Source organism: Bos indicus x Bos taurus, chromosome 22 (genome assembly GCF_003369695.1).
Source record: "Bos indicus x Bos taurus breed Angus x Brahman F1 hybrid chromosome 22, Bos_hybrid_MaternalHap_v2.0, whole genome shotgun sequence".
In the NCBI taxonomy this organism is placed as follows: Eukaryota; Metazoa; Chordata; class Mammalia; order Artiodactyla; family Bovidae; genus Bos; species Bos indicus x Bos taurus.
This window is the reverse complement of record NC_040097.1, coordinates 56,230,231-56,257,504: the sequence shown is the minus strand read 5'-3', so window position 1 is coordinate 56,257,504 and position 27,274 is coordinate 56,230,231. Positions and strand designations below refer to the sequence as shown.

Below are 27,274 nucleotides of genomic sequence, written 5' to 3'. Positions count from 1 at the left end.
AGCAATCATGCTAAGTAATGCTTCCTTCTTTATTCACCTGGGTCTTCCAGCATGTTGACCTCTGAACAGTTGATCCCTGAAGCCTCCTAAGACTTTCATCTCCAATACCAGCCTCCAAATGTGCCCATGGTGTAGCCTGGCCCATGTGGGCATTACCACCAGCTCCAGGGAAGTAGGAATTTGCTTTCATTTTACCATGTTTCAGGGACCAAATGAATCAGGTCCAAGAGTTTCCTTTCTAGCCTTAGTTTATTGAGCACTGATTTGCTGTAAGTCAGATGGACTCCACTTTCTTATGACCTAGTGTGACTCCACTGAACGCAAGAACCGAGTTCTGTCTGTGATTGCTTTGTGCTAATGAATGCTGTTTGATGCATAGGTCCAGAGCACTTCATGGATGCCTCATCCGCCATACGTTATGCAACCAACAGTAAGTGTTCTCAGTCACCTGAGGCTCGATGTTTCTATTATCTGAGTGCAAGCTTTTGTAACATGTAGAAGCTCTGGGGTAAAGCTTTTGTTCTATTCCATGCCTTTTCCTGGCAGCCTTATTTTCCAGATACAAAGCTGTTCCTGAAATTCTACAAAAGCGTGTACAACAGACAGAGATAGTGACAGTGATGGAGAGAAAGAGAGTTGAGAGAGGAAGAGGGAGGGAGGGAGAGAATCAACTTGATTGGAGGAAATAGCAATCAACCTCTCACGCTGATGTCTGCCATTTGTCATGAAGAGGGAAGGTCTACAGGTAGTACTGAGTGCCCTGGACGGTTAAATCCATTATCGGAGGAAAGCTTTTCTGTTGTCCTTCTCTTTCTGTTATGCTTTCTTTTCTTTGGATGCTTTGCGAATCATGGCTCAGTGTTGACTCAAAGCATCATATTTGAAATAGGAAGATATTCATCGACTAATAGGTGTGGCTAGATAATAGATAGTAAGGTTGGTAGATGACTTTTATGTTAACCAAAAGGGTCATTCTCTTCTTTAGTGGAAAGTTTCTTCCCCAAATATTCAATCTATGTTCTACTAGCTAGCTGTTCCCATTTTGTGGTACAATATGACATAAGTCCCCAAGGAAAAGTATTATATATTCCATTAGAATACAGGCTGAAGGCTAGTGATTCTATGTATCTTTGTCAAGTTCTTGCATGTTTTCTAGCTCTTGGAAAGAAGAGGACAGGAAGATTTCTAGAACGATACACTCATGAGAGTTGGGAGAAGGGGAAAGGTCCCCAGTGGGAAGTTGTGTGACAGGATCTCTGGTGTCCTCTCCTGGGTCTGTCCAAATCTGTAACTTTGTTTCCTCTTCTGCCACTATACTTAACATGGCTTTGGGGAGGATCAAAGCCGAGAGAATATATGAAAACAATGTTTAAAGTATGACATGTTACACCTGATTATGGTCATTAATCCTCATTAGTGAATGTATCAGTCGTACAAAGAAGAAGCAATGCTACATTTTAACTCTTTTCAAAGCTAAATATAAATAAAGTCATGCATATCAAAAACAGGGAGTTACATACACAGGCATCCATTTCCTGGACTCAAAGGATCGTAGCACCTGGCTTTCATAATTGAGCTTTGTCCAGTTTTTTTTTTTTTTTTTAAGGAGCATTCCACGTTGCTCCTAGTGTTTTGATAATTTGCTTTGTATTTGAAAAATAAAGTATATGTAGCTTCTGACAACAGAACTTTAGACCCTATTTTGCAAGTGTCCCTGTTTACTCTTATTTGCCTACCTTGGGGGCTTTGTGAGTTCATCTGGTCTGTGTTGTGGAAATCACACTGAACAGGCAAGGAATCCAGGCTGTTCTTTTCTGTCCAAGTCATCAGGTAGAATCCAGTAGAAGCTGCCAGACCAACATATAGCACAGACTAGGCCAACACAGGAAGAGGAAAGAAGCCTTGCCAAGTTCTAAAGAGACTTTCTAGAAGGAAGCAACTACCTTCTAAGGAAATAATGTGTGTGTGTTTAGGGAGTGCAGGGGCTAACTTGGTCTTCATGCTGAGGTCAAGCATCATCTCATTGCAACCTCAAGGAAAGCACATCTGGCAAAATCTGAATTTTTTTTCAGATACCAAAGGTGTATGATTCTACAATACTTGCAAAGCTGTGAGGAGAAGGGAAGACATTTGTGTTTTATTTCAACTGTCATTCAGGACCCTAGCAAAGTGTTTCATGAGCACCTCCTCCTCCCTTCCCCAGCTTCCAGCTTCACCCATTTGGGGATGTATTATTTCTAGTATCCTTCTCCCTAGCAATAGTTGTGTGTGTGTGTGTGTGTGTGTGTGTGTGTGTGTGTGTGTGTGTTCCTTTGTCCCTATGAGATCTTCTTGCCATGGCTGCTGCTCCCTAATACCCCTTCCCCGATTAGACTCTGCATGATGTTTGAGCTTAGGTCACCCTGTCTAAGACCGCAGTCCCCAACCTTTTGGCACCAAGGACTGGTTTTGTGGAAGATAATCTTTCCACGAACCAGTGGGGCAGGGGATGGTTTCAGGATGATTCAAGGGCATTGCATTTACTGTGCAATTTATTTCTATTATTATTACATCAATTCCATCTCAGATCATCAGGCATTATGATCCTGGAGGTTCGGGACTCCTGGTTTAAGAGGTAGCACTTACTTGTGCCAGGGACAGATTTCCTGGGAACAGGAGTGGCCGGGCCACCCACCACTTTGTTGTTTTTAACTTGGAAACACTGGCTAAACAGCATTTTGGAAACACATTACTTGTACCATCCGTTGTTTCCTTATGACAGTTTTCTTGGTAGTTTTATTGTATGAAGAACCTTGATGCAACTGCTCTTGGTTTTATTATCAGAGTGGGGTTTAATGTTTTAATGTTACTCTGTAACATTAAAACATAAAAATACATAGGTGATGATCTAGGGCAAAGAAATAAAATCACCTGGATGTGAAGAGAAGGAATGAGTGACTTGGTGATTAATAGCATGGATTCTTAGTTAGGCTCTTTGGGAGAGAAAATCCTTTCTGATCTAGGACTTTAGGCAGTTAAACTTCCTGAGCCACAGTTTTCTCGTCTGTAATATGGACACAATCACGACTAAATTATTATGCTTTCAGTTCATTAAATTAAGTAATGCTTTAAAGCTCTTAAAATAGCACCCAAGAAATATCAAACACTCAATAAATTACTGTTATCATGACTCAGTTATATGAGTACTGCTGCTGCTGCTGCTAAGTCGCTTCAGTCTTGTCCGACTCTGTGTGACCCCATAGACGGCAGCCCACCAGGTTCCCCCGCCCCTGGGATTCTCCAGGCAAGAACACTGGAGTGGGTTGCCATTTCCTTCTCCAATGCACGAAAGTGAAAGTGAAGTCGCTCAGTCGTGTCCGACTCTAGTGACCCCATGGACTGCAGCCTACCAGGCTCCTCCGTCCATGGGATTTTCTAGGCAAAAGTACTGGAGTGGGGTGCCATTGCCTTCTCCGAGTTATATGAGTAGATGACTGCAAATTCTGCTTTAGATTAGGCCAATTATGTAAAATGAGTGTTGGTACAGGAAGAACTGGAGAAAAAGCAATCATCAGCCATGTCTACCACATTTATCCTGCTCACTTTGCACACTTTACTAATGAGTTTGGTGGAGGTAGCCTCTGTGGCTATAAATAAGATGAATCACTTAGATTGGTGCTTCTCTGATTTACTTGCTAAATCTTTCAACACCTATAATAAAAATAAATACAAGTAATGAAAATAAGAATTAAAGGCCTACTGGGCTACCTCTTGTGTGGCAGTCACTGGAACCTACTTTACAAATAAATTCAAGGTGTGAGTAGCTACACATCTCCCGTAGGTTGCCCGTAATAATGATTGGTTTACAACTTTTCTCTTTTCTCATGTCTTCTCCTCCATGATTTTGAGAAACTCTCACAGATAAGGTCTCTGTACATAGAGTAGAGACATGCTTCCCCCATCGTGATGAAGCTCACAGACCCCTACACTGTAGCCAGAGTCCTGCAGGTTCTTTGTAGGCTTGACTCGCCGGCCCCAAGGCCTCAGCCAGGCTTGTATCTGAAGCCGGCGCTTCGGTCAAGTCTTAACACAGAGCACAGTGCTTCTGGTCTTTTCCTACCTGGGAGGGGTAATGATCTATAAGGGAGACGTGAATTGATGGAAAGAAGGGATGAGAGACCAGCAGAAATCCTGAGTATAAAGCTACAGCTGGCTTAGGCTTTCTTCTTCAGAGACTGACATTTCTGAGTTGTGTGCAGTGTACCCTTTTCGTAACTTTAGAAGAAAGACTGAGAAACTTTTCACTTTTAAGGAAAAGGGACTAAAAGTTTCCTCACCTGGATCCTCTCTCGTACTGGTGTTTCTGCAAGGAAACACATTCTCTGTCTGTCTGTTGGACTCTGGGACTTGATCGGGTCAAATCCTGTGGATGACAGTGAGAGCATTTTTATTTGCACTTTATTTTTTGTTCACTGAAAGAGAACACTACGAGACGAAATCAGGAATGCACTCTTTGCTGACATTGCCGATGCCATCAGGCACGTGTTGCTGATTGCCACTGCAAGGTTTCTTTCCTAAACTCTGAAATTTCACCATGACGCTGGCAGGATTTTAATAGGTGATGGATTGAACTAGATATCTGCTTTGCTTGGCAGCTTGTCACACTGGAATCTTCTATGAATGCACAATTGAAATCCCCATGTTGGGATACGTCGGGTATTTTGTTAAATCTGTGCTGACAGGGAGAAAAGATGATAGCTCCCAAGAAGAAGCAGAGTTCAGTTCTCTTAAATTCTATTTAGGCTTGTGTGAATCATAAATCTTCTGTTTTTCATGTGTTTAGCATTATTTATTCTCAAGGATAAAGGTCAGTTTTCATTTTTACCTAATTACAAACAGGATATCTAACTACTGGGTTTCCCTGATCGCTCAGACAGTAAAGAATCCACCTTGCAGTGCAGGAGACCCAGGTTCAATCCCTGGATTGGGAAGATCTCCTGGAGAAGCAAAGGATACCCACTCCAGTATTCTTGCCTGGAGAATCCCATGGACAGAGGAAGCTGGAGGGCTACAGTCCATGGGGTTGCAAAGAGTCATACATGACTGAATGACTAAATTAATACTATACTATCTAACTACAGGATTCTAAGAAATGCAAGATGCTTTTATGGAACCGCTGCGTGATTTGTTGCTATACATGGCTAAATTATAACACTTTTGATGAATAAACCTTACATTTACAGCTAACGTGTCAATATAAACTTTCCCTTTAGAACAACAACAACAAAAAGTTCAAGAAAGTGCCAAGATTTCATTGGTAATTGGTGATTAGGTAAGGCTTAATTTTAAGGGCCGTGTCCTCCAAACTTGCAGACACATTTCCCCTCAAAGCACATCATCAAGTTTGGAAAGGACATTGAAATCATTAGAATTCTGTTCAGAATGCAGTGTTTTCAGACAGTATCTTTTTATTCCAGCTGCTGAGCTGAGCAAAAATTCTAACCTTCTGAGTTTCATTGTCAAAGTACCAAACAAAGGCAAAATGTGTTTGCTATGTAGGGACTTTACCTGGTGGATCTACTGGCCAAATCTTTTCAAAGTAACTAGCAAACACAAATCAGTAACTTTAGCCCATGTACACTATTTCTACCAGAAGAAAATTCAAGAATGTTTGAAAATAAATTTAGAAGGAACATCTTCATATGGGTGTCAGCTCCCTGTAAGTAGATTTCTGGGATAAAGTAGAAACAGACGCTTGCACACGAAGTCTCTTTGATACCCTAACTACTGTAGCAAGCAGTGCTGGTCTTGCCATTGTTAAATGTAACTTCAAAATTCTATGGCAACTTAAAAAATCTAAAATGAACTTAGGGGCAATAAACATTCAAACAATGAAATTCAAAGCTCATGATTCAAAAGTGCCTGCACAGCCACTATGGAGAACAGTATGGAGGTTCCTTAAAAAACTAAAAGTAGAGTCTCTGTGTAGTAGTGTTAGTCGCTCAGTCGTGTGGGACTCTGTGCAACACCATGGACTTGGCCTGCCAGGCTCCTCTGTCCATGGGATTCTCCAGGCAAGAATGCTGGAGTGAGTTGCCATTCCCTTCTCCAGGAGATCTTCCCAACCCAGGGATAGAACCCGGGTCTCCTGCATTGAAGGCAGATTCTTTACCTTCTGAGCTACAGGGAAGATCCAAGTAAAAGTCACTCAGTCATGTCTGACTCGTTGCGACCCCATGGACTATACAGACCATGGGATTCTCCAGGCGAGAACACCGGAGTGGGTTCCCTTCTCCAGGGGATCTTCGAACCCAGGGATCGAACCCAGGTCTCCTGCATTGCAGGTGGATTCTTTACCAGCTGAGCTATCAGGGAAGCCCCAAAGTCTCCATATGACCCAGCAATCTCACTCCTGGGCATATATCTGGAGAAAACCATAAGTTGAAAGGATACATGCACCCCAATATTCATTGCAGCACTATTTACAATGCCAGGACATGGAAGCAACCTAAATGCCCACCAACAGAGGAATGGATAAAGATACGGTACATATATGTAATGGAATATTACTCAGCCGTTGTATATATGTATATGTGGTACATATAACAATGGAATATTTTCAATATTGAAAAAAGAAATAATGTCATTTGCAGCAACATGGGTAGATCTAGAGACTCGCGCTGAGTGAAGTAAGTTAGAAAGGGAAAAGTAAATACCGTATAATATCGCGTATATGTGGAGTCTAGAAAAATGGTACAGATGAACTTATTGGCAAAGCACAAATCGAGTCACAGGTGTAGAGAACAAGCTTATAGTTACCACAGTGTGGGGGGAGGGGGATGAATTAGAAGACTGGGATTGACATATATACACTATTGATACTGTGTATAAAATAGATAACTAATGAGAACCCGCTGTATAGTTCCCGATAGCTCAGTTGATAAAAAATCCACCTGCAATGCAGGGGACCCCAGTTTGATTCCTGGGTCAGGAAGATCCACTGGAGAAGGGATAGTCTACCCACTCCAATATTCTTGGGCTTCCCTTGTGGCTCAGCTGGTAAAGAATCCACCTGCAATGCGGGAGACATGGTTTTCAAATCTGGGTTGGGAAGATCCAACCCACTCCAGTATTCTGGCCTGGAGAAGTCCATGGACTGTATAATCCATGGGGTCGCAAAGAGTCGGACACAACTGAGAAACTTTCAGCACTGGGACTCTACTCAGTGCTCTGTGGTGACTTGAATGGGGAGGAAATACAATAAAGAAGGGATATATTATAGGTATGAGCTTCCTAAGTGGCGGTAGAGAACCTGCCTGCTAATGCGGGAGACGTAAGAGATATGGGCTCAATCCCTGGGTCTGGAAATTCCCCTGGAGGAGGGCATGGCAACCTACTCCAGTGCTCTTGCCTGGAGAATCTCATGGGCAAAGGAGCTATGGTCCATAGGTTCACAGAGTTGGACACAACTGAAGCAACTTAGCACACACATGCACACACGTATACATATAGCTGATTCACTTTGCTGTACAGCAGAAACTAACCACATTGTAAAGCAACTATACTCCAATAAAATTTTTTTTAATAAAAATAAAACACAAATGTATCTACAGCATAAAACTTTCCTTGTAGGACTCTTTCACTCATCACCTCTATCCTCCAGAAAAAACCCTGGTGAGTTAGTTTGTATGTCAGCATGCATTCGGTTGTTATGTATACAGAAGTGCATGTGTGCTGATGTGCGTGCTTTAACCATATGCAAGGTCACTCTTCAAATACCGTGTTGCAGTTGGCTGTATTTTTCCCAACAAGAGAACATGCTAGAGGGCGTTACATATGAGTCACATAAAGATCTATGTCAACTCTTTTAACACTTTATAGCATGTCATTACGTAAACGCACCCGTTTCCTATTCATAGCCCTTGACTTAGTAGCTGGTACTTGTTGTGCACTTAAGACTGTAACATTGAGCCCTTGTGAAAAAATATCTGCGATATATTTTCTGGAACAAAAGTTATGTGTGTTTTAAAATTTGATATAGTTATTGTCAAATTGTACTTTAAGTGAGAGTGTTTGTTTCCCTGGGCCTCAATTACTACTGGGTGATCCCAACTTTCAAATATGTTGTTAATGTGATAAACAGTGAGTGGTATCTTACCAATGTTATTTATTACTCTGAGTCCTAGAGAAGTTGAGTTACTTTTATATGTATATTGACTAATTTTTTTTTTCTTCTGAGCTCCAAGTTTATTTGTTTTGCTCATTTCTCTTTTTGAGTAATGATCTTTTTTTTTTTTTTTTTTAAAGGAACTTTTTACAATCTTTAAGTTAACATTGCCAGAGATGTTCTGGATATTTTCCCAGTTTATTTGGAATTTACTTTTATGGTGCTTATCATGCATGTCTTTAGTATTTAATATTATATATTTCAAATTTATTTTCCCTTTAGGGCAGCGATCAGCAAACTTTTTCTATAAAGAGCCAAACGACAAGCTTTTCTGTGTTTTGAGCTTTGTGGTCGCTATCATGCCCACTCTGTCCTGTGGCTGCAGTATGAAGGCAGCCATACATAATGCATGGATGAACTGCCAGGGCTGATTCCAATAAAGCTTTATTTACAGAAAGAGGGGAGGGCCGCATTTGGCTCACAGGCTCTATTTTGCCAGTCCCTGCTTTAAAATACCTGGACTCTGTGCACAATACCTTATTAACTGTATGATTTAAAGCACCATTTTTTTTCGTTGTTGTTATTATGTTTATAGTAACTTTTTTTTTTTTGGAGTTTATTTTGTAACATGAAATGAGATCATGATCCAACTCTTTTTACGTTTTTTTTTTGCCCAAACAGGTAACCAATTATCATAACAATGTCTACCATATGAGTCATCTATATTTTCTCTACTGATATAAAGCTTTATGCCAATTGTTATAGTAGGATTTTTATATCTTTGGATCTATTTCTAGACGCTATTCGGTCCTACCTGTTTCTTGACTATACTCTATTATTTTAATTACTATCACTTTATAATAGCACCACTTGCTTCAATTGTTACATTTTGTTGTTTCTCAAAAATCTTTCAGATCATTTTACATTTTCAGATTACATTAAGAGAAGTTTAATGAGTTTTTCTTTTTTTTAATGCTAAAATTTTGGTGGGGATCACCATAAATTTATATATTAAGCAATAGGAAAGTTAAGAACATCATACATTTACAACATTAACTTTTTATCTAAGAAAAAAATACCATATACTCAAGAATTATTTCTTTTTCACTTATATTGCTGTATAATTGACAAATAAGGTTTTAAAATAATTAAACATCCTGGTGATTTGAAATATATATTATATATACATGGAACTTTCCTGGTGGTCCAGTGGTTAAGACTCCTTACTTCTAATGCAGGACTCATAGCTTTGATCCCTGGTCAGTAAACTAATATCCCACATGCCATGCAGTACAGCCCTTCATAATGAATTTATTATGAAATAATTCCCACCATCTAGTTAATTAATTATTAATTAACTTTAAGTTTTTAATTAACTTTCATCACCTCATATATTTATCCTATTTTTCTGATGAGAACATTTAAGTTCAACTTTCTAGCAAATTTGTTATTCAACATAGTGTTGTTATCAGCTATAGTTTACATGATTTATATTAGCGTCTCAGATCTTATTTATCTTATAGTTGAAAATTTGTACCCTTAACCAAACACCCGTTTTCCCCACCCCACCCACAGCACTTAGCAGCCAGGTTCTCTTCTCTTTGTATGAGTTTGAAGGCTTTTGTCTTTCTCTCTCTTCCACATGTAAGTGATACTATGTAGTATTTGTCTTTCTTTGGTATATTTCACTTAGCATAATGCTCCCAAGGTCGTTGAGTTCAGTTCAGTTCAGTCACTCAGTCATGTCCAACTCTTTGCGACCCCATGGACTGCAGGACACCAGGCCTCCCTGTCCATCACCAACTCCCAGAGTTCACTCAAACTCATGTCCATTGAGTCAGTGAGGCCATCCAACCATCTCATCTTCTGTCGTCCCCTTCTCCTCCTGCCCTCAATCTTTCCCAGCATCAGGGTCTTTTCCAATGAGTCAGCTCTTCACATCAGGTGGACAAAGTATTGGAGTTTCAGCTTCAACATCAGTCCTTCCAATGAACACCCAGGACTGATCTCCTTTAGGATGGACTGGTTGGATCTCCTTGCAGTCCAAGGGACTCTCAAGAGTCTTCTCCAACAACACAGTTCCAAAGCATCAGTTCTTCGGCGCTCAGCTTTCTTTACAGTCCAACTCTCACATCCAAACATGACTACTGGAAAAACCATAGCCTTGACAAGACAGACCTTTGTTGGCAAAGTAATGGCTCTGCTTTTTAATATGCTGTCTAGGTTGGTCATAACTTTTCTTCCAAGGAGCAAGCGTCTTTTAATTTCATGGCTGCAATCACCATCTGCAGTGATTTGGGAGCACAAAAAAAATAAAGTCTGACACTGTTTCCATTGTTTTCCCATCTATTTCCCATGAAGTGATGGGACCAGATGCCATGATCTTAATTTTCCGAATGTTGAGCTTTAAGCCAACTTTTTCACTCTCCTCTTTCACTTTCATCAACAGGCTCTTTAGTTCTTCACTTTCTTCCATAAGGGTGGTGTCATCTGCATATCTGAGGTTATTGATATTTCTCCCAGCAATCTTGATTCCAGCTTGTGCTTCATCCAGCCCAGTGTTTCTTGTGATGTACCCTGCATAGAAGTTAAATAAGCAGGGTGACAATATACAGCCTTGACATGTTCCTTTTCCTATTTGGAACCAGTCTGTTGTTCCATGTCCAGTTCTAACTGTTGCTTCCTGACCTGCTACAGATTTCTCAAGAGGCAGGTCAGGTGGTCTGGTATTCCCATCTCTTTCAGAATTTTACACGGTTTGTTGTGATCCACATAGTCAAAGGCTTTGGCATAGTCAATAAAGCAGAAGTAGATGTTTTTCTGGAACTCTCTTGCTTTTTCAATGATCCAGTGGATGTTGCCAATTTGATCTCTGTCTCCTCTGCCTTTTCTCAAACCAGTTTGATCACCTGGAAGTTCACAGTTCACGTACTGTTGAAGCCTGCCTTGAAGAAAATTTTGAGCATTACTTTGCTAGCATGTGAGATGAGTGCAATCGTGCAATAGTTTGAGCATTCTTTGACATTGCCTTTCTTTGGGATTGGAATGCAAACTGACCTTTTCCAGTCCTGTGGCCACTACTGAGTTTTCCAAATTTGCTGGCATATTGAATGCAGCACTTTCACAGCATCATTTTCAGGCTTTGAAATAGTTCAACTGGAATTCCATCACCTCCACTAGCTTTGTTCTCAGTGATCCTTCCTAAGGACCACTTGACTTCGCATTCCAGGATGTCTGGCTCTAGGTGAGTGATCACACCTAGAGAATCTTTTTTGTACAGTTCTTCTGTGTATTCTTGCCACCTCTTCTTAATATCTTCTGCTTCTGTTAGGTCCATACCATTTCTGTAGTTTATTGTGCCCATTTTGCATGAAATGTTCCCTTGGCATCTCTAATTTTCTTGAAGAGATCTCTAGTCTTTCCAGTTCTATTGTTTTCCTCTATTTCTTTGCATTGTTCACTAAGAAAGGCGTTCTTACCTCTCCGTGCTATTCTTTGAACTCTGCATTCAAATGGGTACATCTTTCCTTTTTTCCTTTGCCTTTCAATTCTCTTCTTTTCACAGATATTTGTAAGGCCTCCTCAGACAACCATTTTGCCTCTTTCCATTTCATTTTCTTGGGGATGGTCTTGATCACTGCTTCCTGTACAATGTCACAAACCTCCATCCATAGTTCTTCAGGCACTCTGTCTATGAGATCTAATCCCTTGAATCTATTTGTCACTTCCACTGTATAATTGTAAGGGATTCAGTTTAGGTTATACCTGAAAGGTCTAGTGGTTTTCCCTACTTTCTTCAATTTAAGTCTGAATTTAGCATTAAGGAGTTCATGATGAGCCACAGTCAGCTCCCAGTCTTATTTTTGCTGACTGTATAGAGCTTCTCCATCTTTGACTACAAATAATATATTTAATCTGATTTTGGTATTGACCATCTGGTGATGTCCATGTGTAGAGTCTTCTCTTGTGTTGTTGGAAGAGGGTGTTTGCTATGACCAGTGCATTCTCTTGGCAAAACTCAAATAGCCTTTGCCCTGCTTCATTCTGTATTCCAAGGCCAAATTTGCCTGTTACTCCAGGTGTTTCTTGATTACCTCCTTTTGCATTCCAGTCCCTTGTAATGAAAAGGACATCTTTTTTGGTTGACTGGAGCTACTTTGAGGAGATATCCCATGTCTAAGGACAAAGGAGAAGCCCTAGTAAGAGGGGCAAAATCACATTTAGAATTAAACCCCATACCCACCAAGATGCTCCGAGGGCTCAAACAAACCTTGTGCACATGAGGGCCCAGAGACCCCACAGGGACTGAGACAGAACTGTGATTGAGTGTCTCCTGCAGAGGTACGGGTCAGCAGCGGCCTGCCATAGGAGCAGGGGCTCTGCGTGCAGCAGACCTGGGTATGGCATACGCCCTCTTGGAGGAGGTTGCCATTAACCCCACCATAGCCCGCCAGAACTTACACGTGACTGTGGAAACAGACTCTTGGAGGGCACAAGCAGAACCTTGTGTACCAGGACCCAGGAGAAAGGAGCAGTGACCCCACAAGAGACTGACCCAACCTTGCCTGTGAGTGTCCAGGTGTCCAAGGTTAGCCACGTTGTCACAAATGGTAGGATTCCTTCTTTTTGTGACTGAATAATATTCCAGTATGCACATGCATATATGCATGTGTGTATATATGCACAAGCTAAGCTAAATCACTTTAGTCGTGTCCGACTCTGTGCAGTCCCATAGACAGCAGCCCACCAGGCTCCCCCGTCCCTGGGATTCTCCAGGCAAGAACACTGGAGTGGGTTGCCATTTCCTTCTCCAATGCATGAAAGTGAAGTCGCTCAGTCATGTCCGACTCTTAGCAACCCCATGGACTGTAGCCCACCAGGCTCCTCCATCCACGGGACCCTCCAGGCAAGAGTACTGGAGTGGGGTGCCATACATATATAATAAGTATATAAAATGTCATCCTTTCTTCCATTCATCCATTAATGGAGACTTACATTGTTCCGTATCTTTGCTATTGTGAATAATTCTACAGTGGACATGAGAATGAAAATATCCATTTCTCCTTGAAATAGTCACTTGATTAAGTGTTTTTCTGTGCCCTGTTATACAAGGCATCGACTGTTCATTTTAGGAAACTGAGAACATTGATTTCAATGAAAAAAACAACAGAAAATATACAAATATTTGTAAGCATTAAACATGCATAGAATATCTTAGGTACTGTTTGAAATGAGGGAGAGTAAGAAGGAAACAGTCTGTCCTCAAGGCATACAATCTCTTTGTGGAGCAATTATTACATGCTCAGAATGATTCAATTAAAACTCTACAGCAGAAAAGGTGTGAATTGTTTGGCATTTATGTAACATTGAAAATGGCAAAGTAACTATGAACAGCTAAGGGCATGGAAGAACAGAGATGAAAACAAGAATTTAGAGGATGGGGATGCTGCCGGGGTTAAATAAATAGAAAGGGGACATTTCCATGAAATTAACACACAAAAAGCCTGAGGGGGTCCTCAGATTATATCAGGAAGCAGCAAGGCAAATAGCCTGTATTAAGTGAGATGTCTGTGTTAGGGAATAAGAGGAAGGTTTGGTTCAAAAGGTACATTGTTGTCCATTGAAATGCAACTATTGTTCATCAAATATGGCATACTTTTCTCTACACTTTTTCTTTTTTTAAAGAACTTTTAATTTTTTTTTTTTGGCTCTGCCGTGTCATCGTTGCCGCGTGTGGGCTTTCTGTAGTGTGGTGAGTCAGCCTGGGCTACTCTTAGTTTTGGTGCCGGGGCTTCTCAGTGCAGAGGCTCCTCTGGGAGCTCGCGGGCTCAACAGCTGTGGAGCAGAGGCTTAGTTGCTCCACAGCATCTGGGATCTTCCGGGACCAGGAATTGAACCCGTGCCTCTTGCACTGGAAGGTGAATTCTGAACCAATGGACCATAGGGAAGTCCCAAGGAATAGTGTACTTTTTAGAACTGAAGGCATGTAATTCTGAATAAGAGATTGACAGGTACAAAGAGAAAACGTTCCAACGATACATCACCTTCGATATGTCCAGTATGTACTCAGAATTTCTTTTTCAGAGATACATCACTAAACTGGAATTTGCCAATTCATTTATAAACATGTTGACAACATTCCAATCTTAATAGCCATTTAGCATATCAAATATAATTAAATGTTGTAAACATTGGATATAGTGTTTATCGTATCTCTTAAAGCCTTATTTTCTGTGGATTATCTCTAGAGAAAGCAAGTATGCAGAAATAAAGTCCATATCATACTTTCTAGGAAACAGTGAGTTACCAGGGCAACACAGGCGTATATAGGTATGGTAAATAATTTATTTTATAAACATTGCCAGGGCAACAGAAACCACTTATGAAATCAGTGGAGGATGGAGGATTAGGGTACAGATAATCTGTGGAACTATGTGTTCTTTTGCAGCACATTGGAATGAACTATTCCAGTGTTATATCTGAAACCGTCACAGTTTTGTGAAGTATGTGAATATTCATTAAACAAATGATCATGAGTAAGTTTAAATACCAAGAGTATTTCTAAATATTAAAAGGTATATTATTCACTATTTCTTGCCTCACAGAAATGTCATAGGGATATTTTAGTTTGCTTGAAAGATTAACCCTTGCTGGGTTAGCCTTGGAGAGCCCAGTTATTGCTACCTAGGTTCTGTGTTTGCAGTTTAGGGTCATCATTAACTGTGTTGACTAGTGTAGGTTTTGTTAAAGAAATAATTAGGAGTAATGGATGGGGGGAGGGGATATAGTCATACATGATCTAATGAGGTATGCTTTGGGAAAAAAAGGCAATATTTTAGCTTCAGTAACAAATGTAACAAGTTTTACAATTTATAGTCTTATTCTTCAAAATACTAATACAAATGCTGGTAAAGTGCCTTCAAACTTTACTACAGCTTACGAGGAATATTTACTAAAGGTAAGACTTGAATTCATACTTTCTCCCTGTTTTAATATAGTTTGCTTCTCTCTTGTTCAAGCTCCCTCTTAGAAAATACCTATATTCAGCTATGGGTGGTCAGGAAAATGTGTGCAAAACATATAATTGGTAAAGAAGATGGAGTTATTCATTGTGCCAGGGAGTAAAGGAACAAGGGCAAGCTTCACAGAGGAGGTAACTCCTGAGCTTGGCTTTGCCTATTGGACTTGCCCACCGGTTTGATGGAGATGAGAAGGGGAAGGGTTCTCCACTAGAGTATTCCTATTTAGATGACTCTTTGAAACTATAGCCTTTGTATGCAGTGTATTCAGTGCTATTACATGTATGTGTAGAAGACAAAATTAAATCCTTATTTGAAACATCTAGTCTAAGTTAATGAAGAAGGAAATGGCAACCCACTCCAGTGTTCTTGCCTGGAGAATCCCAGGGACGGGGGAGCCTGGTGGGCTGCCGTCTCTGGGGTCGCACAGAGTCGGACACGACTGAAGCGACTTAGCAGCAGCAGGCTAAGTTAAAGTCTTTTGGAAGTAGAGAGTTAAAGTAAACACCTCCTAAGTACTTTTTCTGTGAATTCATAGGAATGATTGTATTTGGGGAATGGAATTGTCTTAGAGAGTAAGCTGACTGTTCCCTGAGTGGTGGGGTCAGGGAGGAGACAGGGAAGGAAGTGCAGAGAGAAGGACTCAGTGCCCATCAGTCTTTAGACAAGTTCGGATTATCCATCCATTGTTCTGTTTGCATTTTAGTTAATATTGCTGTCTATTGAAGAAAAAGTTTTTCAGGCACAGTGTTGGATGTCAGGCAGGAAGAGTGTTCTACGCAAACCCCAGCTTATAGGCAAGGCTTTGATTTATATACCATGTGTGACAGCTCGTGAGCATCAGAGAGGGCCAGGACTTTCCATAGGCTCCCAGGTGCCTCTGATGCTGCATCTGCCATGAACATGGCATGCGTGTGACCTTCAACAGTGGGGCCACAGGAGGTGTCACTTAATCATGAATTAGGGCTGTCATCCCATCATCCCACTCAAACGAGATCTTCCCCTGGAGATGTGCCCACATCTCTGGGCAAAGCTTACCCCTAGACCCTTCACAAGCTTTCCACTCAGAATTGTGTGAAATGTGCAGGGCGTGTTTACTATCACTTGGGTGCCATGAAATAATCGCTGCACTTCCTGAACTAGGCTGTCTTAGGTCCAGTCTCTGAGCACCCCCAGGTGCAAGTGGGACTCCCACCCTCCTTAGAGCCCAGGAGAGTTTTGTGTCTCAGCACTCAACTGTCATCAAATGGTTCTTGTCATGCTATTCAGATGATAAAGTCAGAGGGTTGGCATGCTAAGGAAAAATATCTAGCAGCACTTATATGTCTACTTGAGGGGTTTTTATTTGCCTTTCTGTTATTTCTTATTTTTCTACTATGGAATCAATTTGGGAGGAATTTTTCAATGATGTCATCTTAGAATAGAAATTTTTTAAAATTTCCTTTTGGGAAAAATTTTCACAAAAAATTATTATTCATATGGGGAAAACAAGTTGATCAGGTTATATTCACAAAATAGACTGAGATAAATGATATATGATAGATGCATAGGAAAATAGGTAATAGATACCGTATCCTGGGGCATTGGACTGGTTCTTTCTCAGCTAGAGTATACTTTTACTATTTGAGAGCTTATCACATACACTTCACAATATCTCTCCCTTTTCATTTAGTTTTTGTGCAGATCAGGTACTGACTATTTGTTGATAGACCACACTGCAAGAGCAATTTCTGCATTGGCAGTTATTGATACACTGCAAGCTTTCAGCTTTTGTTAGACAAGGATGCTGACCGAGCTTCTGAGGAAACCAAAAGGGTACATCTTCTTTGAATCCAAGTCTAATACTTAAGGGACATTGATACTGCTATCAAATTTGTCTTTGTAGATTTGATTATTAAATCGTGTCACTTACAGTCAACAGATTTGTTCGAAACTAAAATTTCACTTATTCCCATTGCTTTTCAGTTATAGATTTATTTATATTAGCTTAAGCAAACTGTGTTAATCACCAAATATTTTTGTTGTCTTATCTCTGCTCTCCTGCCTTTCTGGGAAATTTGGAAAAGGTTTGCAAGATTTTTTTGGTCCATTATGAAGCTCTAGAATAGTGTTTGCAATATAATGATGCAGTTGTTGGCCATGATTGATCACTATAGGCAAAGGCTATATATAATGAAGCATGATTCTCCCAGTCTCTTCTCCATCTTCTTTTCCTTCTTAAAAACCTAAAACAATCAGTAGATATATTTATTAGAAGCAGCAACCTTTGTTTTCACTATGATGTAGGAAAACACTCTTCTCAGATTGAATAGAAGAATGAATTTGGAAAAATTCATAGTTTGAAAATCTGAGCAAGTTTAGTTCTGCTTCCTGTGTGACCTAATTTTCTACCAGCAAATCTCTTTCTTTTGATATTGAGATTCACTTGAATATAAAAGAGATATCCACCCCCTTCATACCCAAGGAGAATGAGCAATAAGAATTTCTACCTTAACCCCCTCTTAGAAAAGATCTGAGGCTTCTTACAATTAAAGACATGCTCAAAAAGATGGTTAACTTAAAAAGGAACATATGCCATATAGCAGAGGACATAAAGTTATCAAAACTTTAGGTTGTCTATGGGTAGCTTATATATAACGGACTACTAAAATTTTGTCTTGAGTTGAGAAGTCAAAGCCAAATGGTTAAAATGAAAAAAAGAAAAAAAGGTTATATTGTTTCTTTCACTGATAAAAGGAAACATATCATAATGCTAAGGAGAATTTTTTTTCTTTTTCTGCTGCGATATGCTAGAAAATAATTATAATGGTGTAATGTTATTTCCTAAATAAATATCTGAGCAATCTTACATGCAGAGATAATAAATGTGGCAATTTAGTTTATTAACTCTCAAAACAACCAAGCAAATGTTAACTTTAAATTTTGTGATGAAATATCTAGAGCAGCCAAATTAAGATTCTTCACATTTATAAGTTTCTCATAACCTCACTTGATACAACCATGCTACTTAGGAAATCTAATTGCTTAGAATTGGGCTTGTTTGTTCTTTCAAATTTCCTTCACTTCAGTCAGGATTTTATGAAATTGTATGCTATCTGACATCATCATCACATGAAGTCTTCTTTTTTTCCTTCATCATTTAAGGGGGTAATGTGCAGGATTATCTGTAGTCTACACCATAATTCTCAAGAGCATCTTTCAGAATAGCCTGAACATGCCCTCAATTGATATCCTATGGATCTGTTTCTTTGAGTGTTTGAGAAACAAGTTTCACCTAAATATTGGTGGTAGGTCTGAGAATGAACTGGCCAGCATCACTTAGAGGCTTGTGAAGTACTCATGAGTTTTAGCGGTATTAGGACCTGTTTTGTTGCTGAGTCAGGGGTGAAATATATTGATAGGAAACAGAATCAACATAACTGAATTATTTGATATGGATTACAAGAATTTTAGAATAATATGCATCAGATCAGATCAGATCAGATCAGTTGCTCAGTCGTGTCCGACTCCTTGCAACCCCATGAATCGCAGCACGCCAGGCCTCCCTGTCCATCACCAACTCCTGGAGTTCACTCAGACTCACGTCCATCGAGTCGGTGATGCCATCCAGCCATCTCATCCTCTGTCGTCCCCTTCTCCTCCTGTCCTCAATCCCTCCCAGCATCAGAGTCTTTTCCAATGAGTCAACTCTTCGCATGAGGTGGCCAAAGTATTGGAGTTTCAGCTTTAGCATCGTTCCTTCCAAAGAAATCCCAGGGCTGATCTCCTTCAGAATGGACTGGTTGGATCTCCTTGCAGTCCAAGGGACTCTCAAGAGTCTTCTCCAACACCACAGTTCAAAAGCATCAATTCTTCGGCGCTCAGCCTTCTTCACAGTCCAACTCTCACATCCATACATGACCACAGGAAAAACCATAGTGGCATTGTATCTTGCAGTCATTCTTCAAGTTCAGCTGACTCTGAAAACTGCACTTGAGAAATGACAACAAAATCAGATAGTCAACAGAGAAGACAAAGCATACCTTCCTGCTAGCTTTGATAGGAAGACACACAAATAGTTCAGTTGGCATCACGCTACTTACATAAGACATTTTTTGAGTTAGTATGGTGCTTTCCTTGTGGCTCACATGGTAAAGAATCTGCCTGCAATGCAGGAGATCTGGGTCGATCCCTGGGTTGGGAAGTTCTCCTGGAGAAGGAAATGGCAACTTACTCCAGTATTCTTCCCTGGAGAATTCCATGGAGAGAGGAGCCTGGAGGACTACAATTAACAGAGTCACAAAGAGTCAGACACTTCTGAGTGACAAACTCTTTCACTTTCTTTCTTTTCCTTTTTAAATCAACTAGCATAAGTATGACTTCACTGTATGTAATGGAAGACAGGAACAAGCTGGGAAACGTGAAAGCAGATTACAAGAACAAGGATTCATCCTTATCCATATTAAAAAGAAAATTGTATTCCTGACTTCTTAATTCTCATTTAGCCAAAGGAAATCAGCTTAATTATCGACTTGCACTCTGAACAGTAATCTTAAAACTTCTATTTAGAATAGAGGACTTTTATCAAGGAGTTACTCTGAAAGTGTTTTAAATCAATACACATTAGAACGACTTCTGCATAGCAGTAGTGTATATTAAAAATCAATTCTTACTTTCCTATAAAGCCTTTTATCTCTTCAGTCTGGTACCTCAAGTATTTTCAATCAATACTAAAAAAATCATTATAATGCTAAGTTTGTATTACACGCTACATGCAGAAATCCTTAGATTCAAATGTCACACTCTTCAACAAATGATTCTGGGAAAACTGTACAGCTACATGTTAAAAAAAAAAAATGAAATCAGATCATTCTTTAACACCAAACACAAAAATAAGCTCAAAATAGATTAAAGACTTAAATGTGAGACCAAACACTATACAACTCCTAGAGGAAAACATAGGCAGAACACTCTCTAACATAAATCGCAGCAATATCTTTTTCTTTTTCAGTTCATCTCCCAGAATAATGGAAATAAAAACAAGAATAAACAAGCAGGACCTACTTAAAAGATTTTGCACAGCAAAGGAAACAAAAAACAAAAAGACAACCCACATTGGGAGAAAATATTTGCAAATGATGTGGCCGAATGTCACACTCTATAATTATTTCTCTAACTTCCTGAGATGCATATACAAAATTTATTTCCAAGAATAGTTTATATTATACATGACATGGACAGATGGATGGATGGATGGATACCATATATATTTTTCTGTCCACACATGCTGGTCTCCATTATGTATATTATTTCCAAAACACTGACCTATTCATATAATACAAATAGGTAGATGTTTATATGAGCATATTCAAAGTCTCACTTATATGATACAAAACAAAGACTAAACCCTGTTGAGATTCACAGTATAAACTAGAATGAGAAAAGAAAGAAGGAAAGTTGTGAAGGAGATGAAATAGACAAATCGAGGAAGAGAAAAACAGCTAGGAAGGATGCCTAGGTCAAATCTGACTCTAGCTGATTTCATCCTAGATTGCTATAGCAGGTGATGTCCTTAAATAGAATTAGTGTATGGAAGGGAAGGATTAAGTGCAAGATCAGGGATGCAGGGTTCCTTTCGGGCATGGTGAATTTGTGGAACCAGAAGAAGGTTTTCAGTATATAGCTTTTGACATACAAAACTGGTGGTGATAGACTGGGGAACCATTCATTCCTATTGGAGAGAACAGACGGGATTTCTAACAATCCACTTACTTTTCATTAGTAATTACCTATTAGTGAGAGCTCTTAGATATAAGAATATGAAACAATGTAACGACATTACATCTCGTTCACTACTCTAATGTGCACTAAATCAAACGCTTGCTTATGCTCCTTGCAAGTGAGATTATTTTGCAATTTATATTTTGCTTACACCTATAATTTTAAGGTCAATTATGTATTTATATTGGGCTTCTCTGGTGGTTCAAAGAATGTGCCTGCAATGCAGGAGACCTGGGTTCTATTCCCGGCTCAGGAAGATATCCTGGAGAAGGAAACAACAACCCACCCCAGTATACTTGCCTGGGAAATCCTCTGGAAAGAGGAGCCTGGTGGGCTACAGTCCATGGGGTCACAAAAGAGTTGGACATGACTTAGCGAGTCAACAACAAACATATTAAATGTGTCTCTTTGTCAGCTTAAGTGGATGTACCTGATGTTTCCACTTAGGGAACCAACTACCATGATAAAGTAGAGGTCCATCCATTCAATTAGAAGAAATCTTAGAGTCTGTTTAATCCAACCCCTACTGAAGTTTAGGAGGTGATATAATGGTTTGAAAAATCATGTATGTTCATGCAAAACTGTTTTGTTCCAATCCTTTGTAACATTTTGGGGAAGACATTTTTCATTAAATAACCTTTCCTCTGTAGTCACCAATCAGGCATGAGGAAAATCTGTAAAATTTGAAAAACATAACAGTAGTCCCCTGCCTGGTACAAACCAAGGAAGCAATCAACCCCATTGTCAAATATCCAAAGAGACCTCTGTATATTTAGATGTGTTTATCTCATAGTTAGTCATCGTGAACATAAGACGTCTCTAAACCATTACCATTGGAAATGGAGGTAATCTCTAAACCGTTACCATTATTTACTTTTAGCATAGGATGATCTTTGTTCATGTTTCTGAAACCGTTTCATTTCTTTTGCTTTTTTGACAAGAATGGATTAATTCAGGCTTTTCTGGATTATCCTATCCTTGGCACTGTGGGCTTTCAGCTGTAGTTTTTTCTGACATTGTGCTTGATGCCGGTAATAAGAACCACTTTTACTGATCATAAAAGTATGAGCTCAGAGTGACTCAATAATTCCAGCATTTCAAATGGCCAACTTGAAAGGCTACAGAAGGGAGACATGAGAGCTAAATTGTTGAAGAACATCGTATTTTCCTGTGGGCTTTTTCCATGCCCTGAGGATTTCATACATGCTATTCCTTGCGCTTTTCTCTTCTCCCTGTTTGACATTTTAAAGAGCAGGAAGTTCAAAGAACATTTCTTAAGAATCCCTAGCATGTGTCCATATCACTTGACATGTGTTTACAAATTGGATTATGGCTCAAAGATTTAACTTTCCTGCACATCTTTTTCTCAAAATCAGATTCAGTCTGAAATTGGCAAGAGTGATGATTCATTGGCAGCCAATCAGCAGGAGGGCCCTTTGGTGGAATATTGTGTGTAATACAACAGGATTAAATGTTTCACATATAAACCTTTCATCTGTACCATCTAATTACTGACATCTGAGCCTGTGTCTAAGATTTTGTCATTTTTTTTCCTTTTGTATTTCTAACAAGAACAACAGTAAAACACGAGACTCTCAACTTTTGAGACCGTCTGGAACAAACAGCTAATGCTAAAACATGCAGCTTCAGTCTTTCGAGATGGATTAGAATGTATCCCCAGCACTTTACATGATTCTGATTTGCCTGGTTCAGCAAGGCTGTCGTTAGTTGTAATCACCCTTTCTTATGAAGTTAAATAGAAAGTACCACATAAATCAGAAATGGTTCAGTCATTTGCTCATGTCCACTTCTATTGTACACAGCCAGACATAGGAAGAGAAATGTTCTGGCTGACACAATTTCTTCCTACAACTGTCCAAGGAAATGAAATAAATTGTCACAGCATTGATTTCTTAGCAGAGTAAAAATTATATAAGAAGGAAAGCCCTGCTTTTATGTATACTCCTTTACTCTCTGATCTTTTTCTTTCTGTCTCCATTTACTTTTGATCTGATACAGTTTAAATTCATCAGACAATTACTAAATCTCACCACACTTCTGTTTCAGGTATATTTTCTCTCCTTAAGTTTAATGAACTCCAACAATTATCCATTATTGAGCATATATGCTTTTTTTTTCATTTTAAATAATTGAACTTCCTCAAAGATTGTGACTCTTGAACCTGATATTCCTTGTATTGCTTTCTTTGAAAACTTGTTTATTGGTTGCTCAGGATAAACAGTCTTTATTCCAAGATTGATTGATTTCTTGATTCCAATCTTGGAGAAATTGCCTGGAGAAATATCAATAACCTCAGATATGCAGATGACACCTGCCTTTTGACAGAAAGCAAAGAGGAACTAAAGAGCCTCTTGATGAAAGTGAAAGAGCAGGGGGAAAGCTGTCTTAAAAGTCAATATTCAAAAAACGAAGATCATGGCATCATCCATCACTTCATGGCAAATTGATGGGGAAACAACGGAAACAGTGACAGACTTTATTTTTTTGGGCTCCAAAATCACTGCAGATGGTGACTGCAGCCATGAAATTAAAAGATACTTGCTCCTTGGAAGAAAAGCTATGACAAACCTAGACAGCATAATAAAAAACAGAGATATCACTTTGCCAACAAATGTCCCTGTAGTCAAAGCTATGGTTTTTTCCAGTAGTCATGTATGAAGGTGAGAGTTGGACCATAAAGAAGGCTGAGTGCCAAAGAATTGATGCTTTTGAACTGTGGTGCTGGAGAAGAATTGGACATGACTGAGCTAGTGAACAACGCAACAACAGGATAAGCGTGTCTTTATCTTAAAGTGGGCTTTGAATTGTCACATATCTAACAAAAATTGTGATAGAATACCACAAGTGTAAATGAATCAAAAACAGGTGGGTTATATTTCCATGAAAATATTGTGCATTTGAAAATTAAGGAGATTCCTTCGGGGAAGAAAATATGTTTTAAATTTTATTACTCTCTTGGTATTTAAGAATCCTCCATCGGAGGTTCAAGAGCTTCAAATTATAATTACTGTGTACTTAACTTTTGGAATATTTCCAATAGAATCAAGAAAACCTCTGTTTTGTATTGCCTGTGTCTTGGAAGAATAACAACAGTGGAAAAAATAGATATTCCTTATGCCTTCTTTCCTGTCATAGCACTAAAGATGCTAATTTTCTTTTAAGGCAGTATACTTATGAGAATCCTTTATCCATTCATTCATTCAAAAAACATTTATCAGATGTCTGCTGTGCTAGGCACTTGGAATGCAGATCTGAACCCCAAAGAGATTTCTTCCCTAGTGGAATGTGCATTCTAGCAGGAAAAAGTTAATTAAGTAACAAAGAACATGCTAAGCAGCCTCTTAAATAGTCTTCTCCAACACCACAGTTCAAAAGCATCCATTCTTTTGGTGCTCAGCCTTCTTTATGGTCCAACTATCACATCCCTCCAGTTTTTGATAAAATTATCAAAAAGGTATACTTTGCCTTTGGGAATCTCAGCCATTTATTTCAACACCCCCTCACAACCCCACCATAATACCCTTTCCTCAAGACACTTCAATATTTGAAAAGCTCATTCTTTCTCTCTTTCACTTTTGTATTTAAACAATATTTGTAAAGAATTGACTATGTGCCAGACACTGTTTGCTGTTCGAGATTCACGTCTACAATGCGTGGTGAACAGATGTGGTCCCTGCCTCCATGAAACTTAGGGTGTTTCAGGGAAGAAAGAGTAATCAAATGAGTGTCTTAAAGGAACATTGAAATAAGCCAGCCGTAAATTCTGTTACAGATTTGCGAGATTATGGTTGTGTCTGTCAGCGAGCCCTCACTTACCCTGAGTGCGTATGTGTCTGTGTCTGGTGGAAGCCAGGAGAGGGCTCATGAGAAACAGAACATAGCCTTTCAGGCCAACTACACTATTTAATAGAGTGTCTATTTGATAGAGTGTATACTCCTCCCCAGGAGAAGGCAATGGCACCCCACTCCAGTACTCTTGCCTGGAGAATCCCAGGGACAGAGGAGACTGGTGGGCTGCCGTCTATGCGTCGCACAGAGTTGGATACGACTGAAGCGACTTAGCAGCAGCAGCATACTCCTCCCCAAGCCTCTTCTGAATAAATTGATTTGGTTGTCAGTATCTTAATGTGGATGAGGTTATCAGTAGTCTTGGGCATGTGTGTTTCCTTCTATCACCACATAAATGAAAAGTTTAACTCCTTAGAGAATTCAAGGCATCAGCAAGCATTGGTCCTTGAATTTAGAATTTCCAATCTGTGGAATATTGCCCCACCTGTCAACTTCACATAGAAGTCCTTTGCTCTGTCTTTATATGAAATTGTTTTATAATATTATTTATTATAACAAAATATAAGCCTGAATATTATAGAATAAATGTTTTTATGCATGAAGGAGGTGAGGCTCAGAGAGGTTAATTGACTTTTCTAATGTTACACAAGTTGTTGGCACAGCTGTTTCAATCCAGTTAACATCAATTCTATTCCATTACATCTGGCTTGATTCTTCATTACATTTTTGTATTTCAAGCTATATAATTTAACCCAAAGTAAATCAAGTAGACAGATTAATCAAAAAAATTATGATTAGGTCCTTCTCTATATAGATTACAAAATATTAGTTATTATGTCCATTAATGCCAAGTAGATTAGCATAAGTAAAAAATTTAGAATCTTTTAGTGGTCCCATCTGGAGAAGGCGATGGCACCCCACTCCAGTACTCTTGCCTGGAAAATCCCATGGACAGAGGAGCCTGGTGGGCTGCAGACCATGGGGTCTCGAAGAGTCAGACACGACTGAGCGACTTCACTTTCACTTTTCCCTTTCATGCACTGGAGAAGGAAATGGCAACCCACTCCAGTGTTCTTGCCTGGAGAATCCCAGGGACGGGGGAGCCTGGTGGGCCGCCGTCTACGGGGTCGCACAGAGTCGGACACGGCTGAAGCGACTTAGCAGCAGCAGCAGCGGTCCCATCGGAAAAGGCGATGGCACCCACTCCATTACTCTTGCCACAGTGTTCCCATCATTACATTTTAAGAAGAAAAGAATTAAATTTAGTTAAAAACTTATTTTGACAGACACCTTTATCCAAATTCATGGTATCATTATGTAGTTATTTTTTTCTCAGAATTATACAATGCTAGATCATACATCTGAGGTAAGTTTATCTTAATTTTAGTCTGTATGATCACTGGAAATGGCTCATATTAATATTATAAATATAGTATATTCCTCAACTGATCAATTTAAATTCACCTGTTGCATTTCAAAAGAGGTGAATTAGATAAAGCACATAATAGAGAAAATTTTATAAAAGCAAAATACCAAAAAATATATTACTGCATTTTCTTTAAGCCTCTATTAACTAGATCACTGTCTGAGACTGTATACTAAAATTCTTTACATTTTTTCCACACCTAAGATAGTTTATTACTGAAGCACCATAAGTAACTTGAGAATTGTGTAATAATTTTTATTTAATTTTGTTTTGAACACTGGATGCTTACTTTTTTCAAAACCCCACATATTAACTCAAAAAGATCAAGGAGTTCTGAGTGTTAGTGTCCTTTTCATAAAGTACAAATAGTAAATCATTAAACATAAAACCAAAAGAAAATCCTTTTTTTTTTTTCTGTCTTTTCATATAAGCTCACTTTTTTTTCTTTTGAGCACACTGCATGGCTTATGGGATCTTAGTTCCTTGACTAGGGATCAAACCTGTGACCCCTGCAGTGGAAGTGCAGAGTCCTAACCACTGGGCCATCAGATAAGTCCCTCATATATATACATATATATTTTTAATGAGAAAAATGATTATTAATAAACATAGACTATTTCCTATTTTTTAACATTTTTTTTTCCTAATTCATTTTTCAAACAACTTAGAAGGTTTTGTTAAAAATCCTGCATTCATGTAATGGCACTGAGAATAATTTGCCAGACACAAACATTTTAAAACTATGGAAGCAAATTCAGGGAGTTTCACTGACATTTTTCTGACTCACTACAGATTAAAGACAAAGATGGGTACCAGCCTACTCCTTTGGGGAGAGAAAATCAATATTGGGTTTGCAAGAAGATAGCAGTCTCTTCCAGGAATTCAGGGATAGGTACAATAAAGGGCCAGAGGAAGACAAACTTTTCTCACACAGGGAAAAAGGAAGGAGGGTTTCATGGGGAAGGTGGGAGATGCAGCTCTCACAGCTGCAGAACCTCTAATTCAGTTCATTCATATAAACTATCACAGGAGAATATGAGTATATATGCCCTCCTACACAAGTATAACCCCTGCCAGCAAGTTGGTGGCATCAATGATTTCTACAGGTACGAG

At 39.2% G+C, this 27,274-nt stretch overlaps 1 protein-coding gene across 8 annotated transcripts in view; it reads left to right on the top strand.

The window, feature by feature from the left end:
- The window catches only part of RBMS3 (RNA binding motif single stranded interacting protein 3), an 802,823-nt gene that overhangs the window by 677,715 nt on the left and 97,834 nt on the right, over nt 1-27,274 (top strand). For 5 of the 8 annotated variants that reach the window (XM_027522594.1, XM_027522595.1, XM_027522598.1 and 2 more), the window contains exon 10: nt 380-430. The exons of the other annotated variants lie outside the window; for them this stretch is intronic. In XM_027522594.1, coding sequence (XP_027378395.1) covers nt 380-430 — 51 coding nt within the window. The remainder of the gene's footprint in view (nt 1-379; nt 431-27,274) is intronic. 8 annotated transcript variants of the gene reach the window in all.